The sequence below is a fragment of the Sceloporus undulatus genome, chromosome 1 (genome assembly GCF_019175285.1).
Source record: "Sceloporus undulatus isolate JIND9_A2432 ecotype Alabama chromosome 1, SceUnd_v1.1, whole genome shotgun sequence".
Classification (NCBI taxonomy): Eukaryota; Metazoa; Chordata; class Lepidosauria; order Squamata; family Phrynosomatidae; genus Sceloporus; species Sceloporus undulatus.
Window position 1 is genome coordinate 354,729,449 of NC_056522.1, and position 11,549 is coordinate 354,740,997.

General features: G+C 47.4%; 1 protein-coding gene across 1 annotated transcript; it reads right to left on the reverse strand.

Moving 5' to 3' along the window:
• Nucleotides 1-1,691: 1,691 nt before the first annotated feature.
• On the reverse strand, nucleotides 1,692-11,277 carry GSC (goosecoid homeobox). The gene is made up of 3 exons (XM_042460644.1): nucleotides 10,995-11,277; nucleotides 3,279-3,538; nucleotides 1,692-1,969 (listed from the first exon to the last, which is right to left on the reverse strand). The coding sequence occupies exons 1-3, from the start codon at nucleotides 11,275-11,277 to the stop codon at nucleotides 1,814-1,816; spliced, it is 699 nt and encodes a 232-aa protein (XP_042316578.1). The 3' UTR covers nucleotides 1,692-1,813.
• Between the last annotated feature and the right edge of the window lie 272 nt (nucleotides 11,278-11,549).

Genomic DNA, 11,549 nt, shown 5'->3' on the forward strand with positions numbered 1-11,549 from the left:
TTTATTTAAATTTATATGATATATTATTATAAATATATTATTATATTATTTATTATATATATATCGTATTATATAGTATATATCTTATATATTATATATATATATATCTATATATACAGTATTATATATATATACACACACACCATATGTAATATATAATTATATTATTATTATATTATTATATTATTGTTATCGAGGCAGTTAACAACAACAAGCAGTGAAACTGTGACCTGTCTCAGGGATTGATGTCCTGTGTGAATGTGGATAGAGCCAGTAACGCTTCCAAGGAAAGTAACTTCGTTGGACATTAGTTCTGAGGAAAATGTGCTTAGAATCATGGCCTAGAAAGAAACTGACACAGAGAGAGAGAGACCTACTTTACCTCCCTTTACTTGGAAGTAACTCCCACTGAACACACAGGGGCTTAATCCCAAAGATGTCTTACCATCTTTCTTGTTGCTGTTGTTGTTGTGTGTCTTTCTGGCTTATGGGGACCCTATGGCAAGGCTTTCTTGGCCACTTTCTTCAGATGGGCTTGCCACCAGTGCCATCCTCTGAGGCTGAGAGAGTGTGACTTGCCCAAGGGCAGCCAGTGGGTCTTTACGCTTGAGCTTTGACTCAAACCCTGCTCTCCAGAGTCTAGGAGTCCAGCCTTCAAATCCCTAGCTGGCTCTGCGGAATACCTTACTCAACTACAGATCCCAGAGGATAGAGACAGGGCCCCTAAAGTGGTGCCACAACGCTTTACATTGGGCAGCCTGGCTACACTCACCCTCCATCCACCCAACGGAGATTGTTCATAGTGTGTTTAAATTTGCTCTAAGATCAGCTAAGCCACTGGTCCCCAGACTCTGGGCTTCAGCTCCCAGAGTTACTGACTGCGGGCCAAGCTCCCCGGAGCTTCTGGACCTTGAAGCCCGAAAGACCTGAAGGCTGGAGTGGGGCCGATCCTGAGCCAGAGAGGCGCCAGGGCAGGCATCGGGCGCAAGGCAAGGCAAGGCAAGGCAAGGGCGGCGGCGGCGGGTCCGTCGGCAGAGTCCCCCCAAAAGCAAGCGGAGACCGTCCCTCGCTGTGCAACATTTCCGCCACGCCGTTTATTTCAAGGGGTCCCTCTCGGGCTCATGTACACTATATACACACGGAGACTGCCCCTCCTTCCTTCCTTCCTTCCTTCCTTCCTTCCTTCCTTCCTTCCTTCTCTCCTTTCTTTCTTTCATTCATTCCTACTCTTGCTCCGTTCCTTTCATCCTTTCTTTCTTTCTGACTCCCTTTCTCTTTTTTCTTCCTTCCTTTCTCTTTCTTTCATCCTTCTTTCCTTTCTTTCATTCTTCCTTCCTTCCTTTCTTCCTTTCATTCACTCATTCCCTCTCTCTTCCTTCCTTCCTTTCATTCATTCATTCATTCATTCTTCCTTCCTTTCATTCATTCTCTCTCTTTTTCTTCTTTCTTTCTATCTTTCCTTCCTTCCTTCCTTTCCTTCTTTCTTTCATTCATTCACTCGCTCTCTCTCCCCCTTCCTTCCTTCCTTCCTTTCATTCATTCATTCTCTCTCCCTTCCTTTCATTTTTCCCTCTCTCTCTTCCTTCCTTCCCTCCTTCCTTTCATTCTCTCTCTCTCTCTCTCTCTCTCTCCCCTCTCTCTCTTCCTTCCTTCCTTCTTTTCTTCCTTCCTCTTCCTCCCCATCCCTCCTGCTGCTTCCAAGGCCGAGTCTTTGCAAGAGAAGGCGGCTCCTTGCTCCGATCCGCGCAGCCGAAGGGTTCTTCTTCTGGGCCCAGGCCAGTCCTCCTCGGAGCCGGGAGAAGAAGGGCTTTTATCAGCTGTCCGAGTCGAGGTCGCTTTTGACTTCTTCTTGCTGCCTCTTCTCGGGGGAGGCTTTGGAGGCTTTGTTCCACTTCTGGACGCTTTCGGACTCCTCCGAGGAAGACCTCTTCTGCCGCCGCCACTTCGCCCGGCGGTTCTTGAACCACACCTGACAAAGGAGGAACCAAGGAAAGGGGCCTTTAGTCGCTGGCACAGGTGTGTGTGTGTGTGTGTGTGTTGTACCCCCAAGGCATCTCTTAGGGCCACCCAAAGGCCAACCTGTCCTGGGGTTCCCTTGGCAAGATTTGCTCGGAGGAGCTCTGCCATTGCCTCCCCTGAGGCTGAGAGAGTGTGACTGGCCCAAGGTCACCCAGGGGGTTTTATGACCAAACTGGGCATCGGACCCTGGTCTCCCGGCTCATAATGTAACGCTCAAACCACTAGGCCACGCTGCCTCTGCATGGCCTCCTCTTTCTTTGGTGCCCAGACTTTGGTGGGAGGCAGAACGCGCAGCCACTGCAGCCCTGAGCCCAACGAGGAACTTCCTTCACTCCTGCGGCCCGTTCCAAGTAACTTCCGTTACCGCTGAATGCATTGGCGGTGGGGGAAAAACACATTGACTGAAAAGAATCTGTCCCCAAGTATTGATATAGTATCGACTCCATACATTTCCTCAGGTTTTCTTAGGCAATGAATCCTCAGAGGAGGCTTTGCCCATTCCTTCCTCTCAAATCTTCAGCCAGGCCTGGTATTCCCTGACGGCCTCCCCTCCAAGTACCAACCAGGGCTGGCCCTGCTTAGAGTCCAGGACCAAACGGGATCGGGTGCCTTTAAGGTATTTTAAAGCAAAACAGTCTTTTACGGCGACCCTAAAGCGAGCCTATTATGGGGTTCTTGAGGGGATTGCCATTGCCATCCTCTGAGGCTGAGAGAGTGTGACTTGCCCAAGGTCACTCAGGGGGTTTCATGGCTGAGCAGGGGATGTGCACCCTGCTCTCCTGAGTCGTAGCCCAACACTCAAACCACTGGCTCTCAACCTCAGGCTGACAACCTCAAAAAACAAGACTGATTCAGAGGAGGTTGGCTGAAGTTGGCTGCATGAGCCTTCCTCCGTGGTCCCCAAACTGGGCACTTTAGGGGCTTTTGGACTTCAGCTCCCAGAATCCCAGACTGTTGGCCAACGTGGCTGAGGCTTCTGGGAGCTGGAGTCCAAAATCTCTTAAAAGGCAGTTTGGAGACCACTGCAATGCATCTGAGGAAGTAGGCTTAAGTCTAGGAAAGCTCCTGCTGCCAACTTGTTTCTTGCAGTTGGCCTCAAAGGTGCTACGAGATCTCTCAACACAGGCTATAGCTTTGGATGCTACGATTCCCAGGATTCCCTAGTACCGAGCCAAGGCAGGTAAAGCGGCCTCAAGCTGGATTTTTATTTTGGGATGCCAAGGAGAGCCTTGGCACTTGGCAGGAGAGAGGCCACTTACCTCCACCTTCTCCTCCCGCAAGTGGACCCTCCTGGCCAGCTGCTCCCGGGTGCCCACGTCGGGGTACTTGGTCTCCTGGAAGAGGGTCTCCAGGGCCTCCAGCTGCTCGTCGGTGAAAATGGTGCGGTGCCTCCTTTTCCTCCGGCAGTGGAGCTGGTTCAGCAGCTGCAGCTCCGTCCGGGACAAAGTGCCCACGTTCATGTAGGGCAGCATCTGGGGAGGCACCGGGGACATCAGCACAGAGCCAGTCCCTTCGTAGCCTGCAGAGGAGGACGAGGAGAAGCAGAAGGAGAAGGAGAAGGAGGGAAGGAAATCGAGACTGCCAAGGGATGCGTCCACACTGGAGGAATAACCCGGTTTGGCCCCGCTTTAACTGCCCTAGCTCAAAACTATGGAATTCTGGGAGTTGGAGTTTGTTGTGCTTTGATTGTGAGTTCCTGCATGGCAGGATGTCTCTTCCAACTCTAGGAGTCTAGGATTCTGCGATCGGTCCTGGCTTGATGTGTTCTATAGCTCTGTCTGTTCTCTATCTCCCATAGTGGGATTCTGTAACTCTCTCTGTTCTATATCTCCCACAATGGGATTCTAGATCTCTGTCTGTTCTATATCCCTCACAAAGGGATTCCATAGCTCTCTCTGTTCTATATCTCCCACAATGGGATTCTATAGCTCTTTCTGTTCTGTATCTCCCACAAGGCGGTCTACAACCATTTAAAAAAGACACAAGTAAAAAACATTAATGACTTGAGCCAATTCCTTTTCATGGCTTTCGAGATTGTAAACCTGAAGAACTGTCAAATTAAGCATTTGTAAGCCGCCTTTCTGAGAGCATTTCTAAAGAGCAGGGTATGAATAATAATAATAATAATGTCAAATTGGATTATTTCTGCAGTGCTGATTCAGTCTCGCGGAGAGAAAGGGAAAAAACCAAACCTGAGATCTTGTCGAAATGAAGTGGTTTGAGACCTTTTTAAATGCCACGGCGCAATGCTCTGGTATTCTGGGATTTGTAGTTTGGGGAGATACTTAGCCTTCCCTGTCTGAGCCCTCTCTTGCCCCACCAAACTACCCTACCCAGAATTCCATAGCATTGTTGAGCCGTGGATGTTAAAGCGGTGTCGAACCGGATTGTTCCTGCAGCATGGCAGCAGCAGCAGCAGCAGCCTTGGAGACAAGTAACTCGGTGGCCCCAAAGTCCCAAGAATTCCGGGTTCTTTTGCTGCATCCACACTGGAGAAATAATCCGGTTTGACGCCACTTTAGCTGACACGATTCCATGCTAGAAAAGTCGGGGAATTGTAGTTTTGTGAAACATTTAAGCCTTCTCTATCAGAGAGCTTTGGAGCCAAAACAATCTATAGTTCCAATAGTCCCATAGCATGGAGCCATGGCAGTTAAAGCGGTGTCAAACCGGGCTGTTTCTCCAGTGTGGATACAGCCACAGAGCCCATAGATTTCAGATCATTTCCACCCGACTGTCTTAAATATATACACATTACCATATAACTTTGGTTGCCTTAAAAGTAAAGCTGGAGCATACTTTGTTGTTGCTGTGTGCCTTCAAGAGCCTTTGCCTTCCTCCGAGGCTGAGAGAGTGTGACTTGCCTAAGGTCACCCACTGGGTTTAAACCCTGATCTCCAGAATCAGTTATACATACACACACACACACACATATATATACATATATACATGTACATCTGCACTCAATTGCTTCGTACATATACATGTATATACTTCCCCCAAAACATCCTTAGAGCATGGGAAAAGTGCTTCCTTCTACAACAATTCCCGCAGGATCCTAAACGCTTAGACTTCGGAGCGGAAATGTTCAGTTTCTTTCTCTTTTAGGCTCCAAGCCACTAAATCCCGAATCAAGAAATCTGACTTAATCCCAGGAAAGTAAAGCCTAATTTTCCCCCCTAAAGGACTTTAAGGAGGGCATAACTTTAAATCAAGTATGGACGATTATTATTACTATTTTCATCATCGAAGCCGGGTCAGATGGATTCAAATTCACAACCGGAATTTAGCTGAGTGCCGAAAAAGACAGAAAGGCTCCTCCCTAGTCAATAGTGGAGAAAAGTGAATAAACAGTAAATGAACTATTTTAGTTATTAAATATCGTCTTAATAAATAGTTAATAAAGTGAATAAAGGAAGATAATTTCTTGGGTTTTCTAGAGCGCACTACTAACCTTGTTATTTTCTACTCGTTTGCATAGAAACAGATGTCACTAAAATGAACGGCATTTACTTCGGTCTAAATAAATTGACAGGTTTTTAAACCGACTCCACTCCTTCTCCCACCCACACATTTAATCCGGTATGAAACTGATTGTACACCGGTTGAATCTCACTCCCCGATTTGCTAGCCCGATTTATTTCATTGACAAGAGATTTACCTCCCGTTCCCAAACGCATTTCCTGGACGTTACTTTGCATTTACAACGCCATTAGAACTCTGGCTGCATCCGCACTGCAGAAATAATCCGGTTCGACACCATTTTAACTGCCCTGCCTCCATGCTGTGGAATTCTGGTGCCACAACCAACTACAGTTCTCAAATGGTCAGAGAAAATTGGAGGACCAACATTTCTAGGGAGTTAGTTGAGTCTTCCCGACATTATCAAATCCAAAGCGTAAGGAATGATCATACACTGAGATATAGGAAGACAGCTTAATATATCCACATGCTAATATATATATGTGTGTGTGTGTGTGCGCGCGCGCGCGCTACAAATCCCAGGATTCCATAGCACTCAGTCATAGCTGTTAAAGCAGAGTCAAACTGCATTATTTCTGCAGCCCGTGTATATATATATGTGTGTGTGTGGTTATATTAATATAGTTATACACATACACATGATTTCATTTTGTTTCTATCGTGCCTTTCTCCAATACAGGGACTCAAGGCAGCGATATATAACTATATTATAAATATTTTATGTGTGTGTGTTATATATATAGTAATAATATATTATATGTTATATAATATATATATATATATATGTATATATATATATACACACACACACACACACACACACACACACACATATACATATATGACTACATATTATTATGTGGTTGAACCTCCCTATAACAATAAAGGCTTTCTGCGATCTATCCTATGTACAAATATTTGGAAGTAAGTTATACTGAACACACACACACACACACACACACACACACACACACACACGACACTTGTAAGTACATCTTGGCTGTATCCGCACTGCAGAAATAATCCAGTTTGACACCACTTTAACTGCCATGGTTCCATTCTGTGGAATCCTGGGGTGTGTGGCCTGTTGTGGCACCAGAGCTCTCCGACTTGTTGTCGCTGTTATGTGTCTTCAAGCCGTTTCCAAGGCGACAATATCATGAGGTTTTCTTGGCCGGTTCCTTCAGAGGGGGGATTGCTATTTGTCATCCTCTGCGGCTGAGAGAGTGTGACTTAGGACGCCCAGTGGGTTTACATGGCCGAGCCAGGATTCAAACCCTAGTCTCCAGAGTCCTAATCCAACCCTCAAAGCACTAGGCTCTCCGAGCTCTCTAACACAGAAGGCTCAACATCTCCCAAAACTACAAATCCCAGAATCCCATAGCATTGACCCAGCCTGGAACTAGAAACCCCAAGAAAAGGAAGGAAACCCATTCTCACGTACCTGTATAACTTCTCCCATAGAGGTGAATGGTGGTTTAATGTTCCTTCTATAGGAAACCTACTTGCGACACTATTTTCCTCAAAGAGTGGGGATCCTCCCAGACATCGTGATTTGAATGTTGGACTAGGGCTTTGGGGGACCCATGGGAAATGATCTTGGGGAAGTCACACTCTCTCAGCCTCAAAAGAAGGCAATGGCAAACCTCCTGTAAGTAAATCTAGGAGGAGGGTGGCCATAAATCGGAGGCAACTTGAAGGCACCTAGTTAGGATCGCCATGAGTCGGAAACAACCTGAAGGCTCAGAACAACAAGGAAACATCATTAGTCTGATCATTGATTAGAGAGATCAATGCCTGGGGAAGATACAATTACTAGGGGTGGGTGTGTTGTTGTTTTTTTAAAATACGGATCAACCGCTGTGTTGCTGTTATGTGCCTTCAAGTCATTTCTGACTTATGGCGACCCTACACATAATAACAAAGGAACTATTTATTGTTATAAAAACCACTCGAACTTTGTCGCATCCTCAAGATCTGCTGCCTAAGGCCCAGCAGCAAAAGGTGACCAAAGAGTTGTCCTTTTGCCAAACAGAAAATCTAACAAGTATCTTCTCCCTGGCATTCAAAACCACAAGCAAAGTTAGGCAAAGTTCCTTGCTTTGAACTACAGCTCTCACGTTTGGGACTCTGGCTACTAGTCATGCTGGCTAAGGGAGATTCTGGGAGTTGTAGTCCCCCTCCAACACACACACACACACACACACGTTCCCCCCAAACCTCTGTAAAGCCCCCAGATCTTGCTGGTGGAAACTTTAAATCAGTCTCCTCCCGGCCTTGCCTTACAGGTTTATCCAGATTATTTTAAAATTGTGAATTTTAAAATGATGAAGTTGAAAGGTGTGTTAATATGGGTATTTCGTTGTTGTTGTTGTTGTTGTTGTTATTATTCCCCCAAATTCCCCAAACACAAGGCTTGAAGGGGAAAGGAGAGGAGGGAGAAAAAGGACTTCCCTGGGAAGACTTTGCTCCCCTTGACCTCAGTCCTACTATAACTCCCAATTAGAGTAGATCTATTAATTCAATGGGATTTAACACTGTGTCAATCCACCACTCAGCAATGGATCCAGTGGATCTAAAGATACGTTGGGATTTAAAAAAAAGAGATGTGAAAGAATCCTGTAGCATCTGTTCAGACTCAAGGGGGAAAAATTAAATTTTCTGTGGTTTTATGCATCTGATAAAATGGACTGGAGTCCATCAAAGTTTGTGCTGGAAATGTCTTTTTCAGGGAGTCTCTTTCACACTACACCATTATAGCCTTTGAGATCTGTAGTTTCTTGAATTATTCAGAATCTTGTGCTGGAGGCCTCTGTTACTTTACCAAACTACAGATCCCAGGATTTCATAGGCTGAAGCTGTGGCAGTTAAACGTGCTATCATTTTCAAAAGAGAAGAATGAAATTAAGATGATGATGATGATGATGAAGATGATGATGATGAGCAAAAATCAATATAGAAGGTGGAGTTGCAATACTTTGTAGAGTCAGGTCTAAATTAGATAACTCTTTGTGTTTTATCCACTTAAATTTGTAAACATTCAAAAGCGTGTGGAACATTTTCCTGTTTTTGTATGAAGGGTTTTACTTAATAAAGTGTATGAAAACGGAGGGGGGGGCTCTCATTTTTGGATAGTGTGAAAGGGACCTGAGTTAATATCAAAGCTGCTCCAGGATTCCTTCATAACCTTTTTTCTGCCAAGCCACAGCCATACCTTTCAAATGGGATGGTTGTTATACCCTCAAAGGAACCAGATCCCGTCTGATCTTGGAAGCTAAGTAGGGTCAGCTCTGGTTAGTACTTGGATGGGAGACAACCAAAGGCAGGTAGGCTATATTTCAGAGGAAGGGACCGGCAAGACCACCAGAATCCCTTGCCTAAGAAAACCTTAAAAATTTCATGGGTCCAGTTGAAGGCAGACTTCCCTTCTCTTGGGATTTTCTTAGCAAGATTTGTTGGGCAGCGGGATTGTCATTGCCTTCCGATGTTGTTGTTGTGTGCCTCCCAATCTGATTTATGGCAACCTTAAAGCAAAACTGGGGGGGGGGGGGAGCCAACATGGATTATGATGAGTGTTGGTTTAAGACTCTGGAGTCCCGGGTTCAAATCCCGGCTCAGCCATGTAAACTCACTGGGTGACCTAGGGCAAGTCACACTCTCTCAGCCTGAGAGGATGCCAAAGGCACATCATATTTGAAGAAATTTGCCAAGAAAACCCTTGGAAAGATTCGGTCGCCATCAGGCCTGAAGGCACACAACAACAACAACAAAGCAAACCTATGGAAGCTGAGAGAATATGACTTGCCCAAGGTCTACCTATTGCTTTCCATGGTCAAACCTGCTTTCTGGGACTCCTGGTCCAATAACTCATTCCAAGTCTGGCTGAAATCCGGGTCGACCCCTAGGATCCAGACCTTTCCCTTCCCCATGAAAAGTATGGGGCGAACCTGCTCACAGTCAGCTCGATGTAGTAGTCTGACTGTTGGACTACTACGACTCCGGAGGACTCCTCCCGACGCTGTAGAAAGAAGGCAGTTTGACACAGGACGCACTAACACAAATGGCAGTACTTGCCCATAGAGGAAACCAAACTTGCCCATAGAGAATAATTGGGAAATATTTGCCCATAGGAAGTGTTCTCCACTGATTTCCTTTGGAAAAATACCCCCCAATGATTCTCTATGGGCAATTCTTCAATTATTCTCTATGGGCAAATATTCCCCATTGATTCTCTATGGGCAAATATCTCCCAATAATTTCCTATGGGCATATATTCCCCAATGATTCCCTATAGGCAAGTATTCCCCAATTATTCTCTATGGGCAAATATTTCACAAGGTTTCCCTATGGGCAGGTATTCCCCAATGAGCAAGTATTCTCCATTGATTCCCCATAGGCCAATATTCTTCAGTTCCTCTCTGCGGGAAGTATTCCTCAATGATTGATTCCCTATGGGGCAAGTATTCTCCAAGGATTCCCCATGGGCAAGTATGGTTTCCCTATGGGCAAGTACAATACTGTCATTTGTTTTACTACCTCCCGTTTGACCTCACTTTACTGGCCCCATCCTGGGATCTGGAGTTTGTTGTGCCGCCGGCCCTCTTTGACAGAGAGGGCTCAAGACCTTGTCAAACTCCAAATCCCGGGACTGCATAGGATGAGCTGAAGCAGTCGTGTCAAACTGTGTTCTTTCTACAGCGTAGATGCACCCTGGAGGAAGACCACCGAGTGGGCGAGTCCCACTCTCTCAGCCTCAGAGGAGGGCAAGGGGAGACCGTCATCCCTGTCGAAGGAACTTGCCAAGAACCCCCCACGATGTTGCTGTTGTTGTGGTTAGCTGCCCTCGAGTGGATCCCAACCCACGGCGACCCTGTGGAGGAGACATCTCCAAGACCCTCTGCCCCCCTGCTCTGCTCAGGTCCTGCCAGTCCATGCCCCTGGCCTCCCTCCTTGAGTCGATACACCTGGGCTGCCTTTTGCTTCTCCTTTTCCTGGAGTGAGCCATGCCTTCCCAGGATGGGGCCAAAGTAGGACAGCCTCCGTTCTCTCCTTTTGGCTCCTTTCCAATGGCCACTGGTCAAAGGCAATAAAGATGGATTGAGGGATTGACTGATCATCTTGGCTTCCAAGGAGAGCTCAGGTCTGATCTCTTCAAGGACCGAATGGTTTGTCTTTTGGGCTGTCGCTGGATCCAAGGTCCAGGGCTGAGCCATCCCTCCAAAAGGGCAGTTGCTTGACTGAGCCGAGGCAGTTAAAGCGGCGTCGGACTCGATTATTTCTGCAGTGTGCGAAGCAGTCTGACTCCGCGTTAACTGCCTTGGCTCAGTGCGAGGGAAGCCAAGCAACTGCGCTTTTGTCAGACATTGAGCCCTCTCTGGCACGGTAAACTACACGTCCCAGGATTAGTCCTTAGCCCGGCGCCTGGGCCTTTAAAGCGGTCTGGAAGTGGATCATTCCTGCCGTGTATAGACGGCATAGACAGGGGGCCTTACCTGTGCCAGGGACGCAGGAGCACTGCTGGGCGCCCAAGGGCTGGAGGGCCCCGCAGCAGGAAGGCCCGACGGCCGAGGCCTGGAGCTGGAGCTGCCCGTAGTAGTAGCCCCCGTAGCCCCCCAGCCGGGAGCCCCCCAGGGCCGAGAGGTTGGAGGCCGGGGCCGCCGCCCGGGAGTAGTAGCCGCCGGTGCTGTAGTCGCCCGCTGCCCCGCTGCCTCCGGCTGCCCCTGCGGCTCCTCCGGCCGCCGAGGCGTAGAGCGAGTCCCCCCCGGGCGACGTCATCCTGGATCCGAGTCCCTGCTTCCAGAGATCGCCGGCAAAGAAAACCAGATTTAGACCTTTTTCTTTCTTTATTTTCTCTTGGGGGGGGGGGGAGGCAAGAGGTGGTGAGGAAGCAGGGACTTGGGGGGCTGGGATCTAGAGGAGAAGGATAGAGTGGTGGTGTGTGGGGGGGGGTCTGTGTATCAGAATTAACAAAATTAACTTAATCCGGCCCTGGATTTTTTGGGGGGCGGGTGGATCTCTCCGTTTCCCCGATGGCTATGTTCTTTCCT

What these genes read in the sequence shown, in the direction of transcription:
- GSC (XM_042460644.1), bottom strand. Translation starts at nt 11,277, where the DNA reads ATGACGTCGCCCGGGGGGGACTCGCTCTACGCCTCGGCGGCCGGAGGA. An exon ending in CTCCTGCGTCCCTGGCACAG is followed by an intron (nt 3,539 to 10,994) that starts GTAAGGCCCCCT and finishes CCTCCTCTGCAG; the next exon opens with GCTACGAAGGGACTGGCTCT. An exon ending in TGCGGGAGGAGAAGGTGGAG is followed by an intron (nt 1,970 to 3,278) that starts GTAAGTGGCCTC and finishes CTCCTTTGTCAG; the next exon opens with GTGTGGTTCAAGAACCGCCG.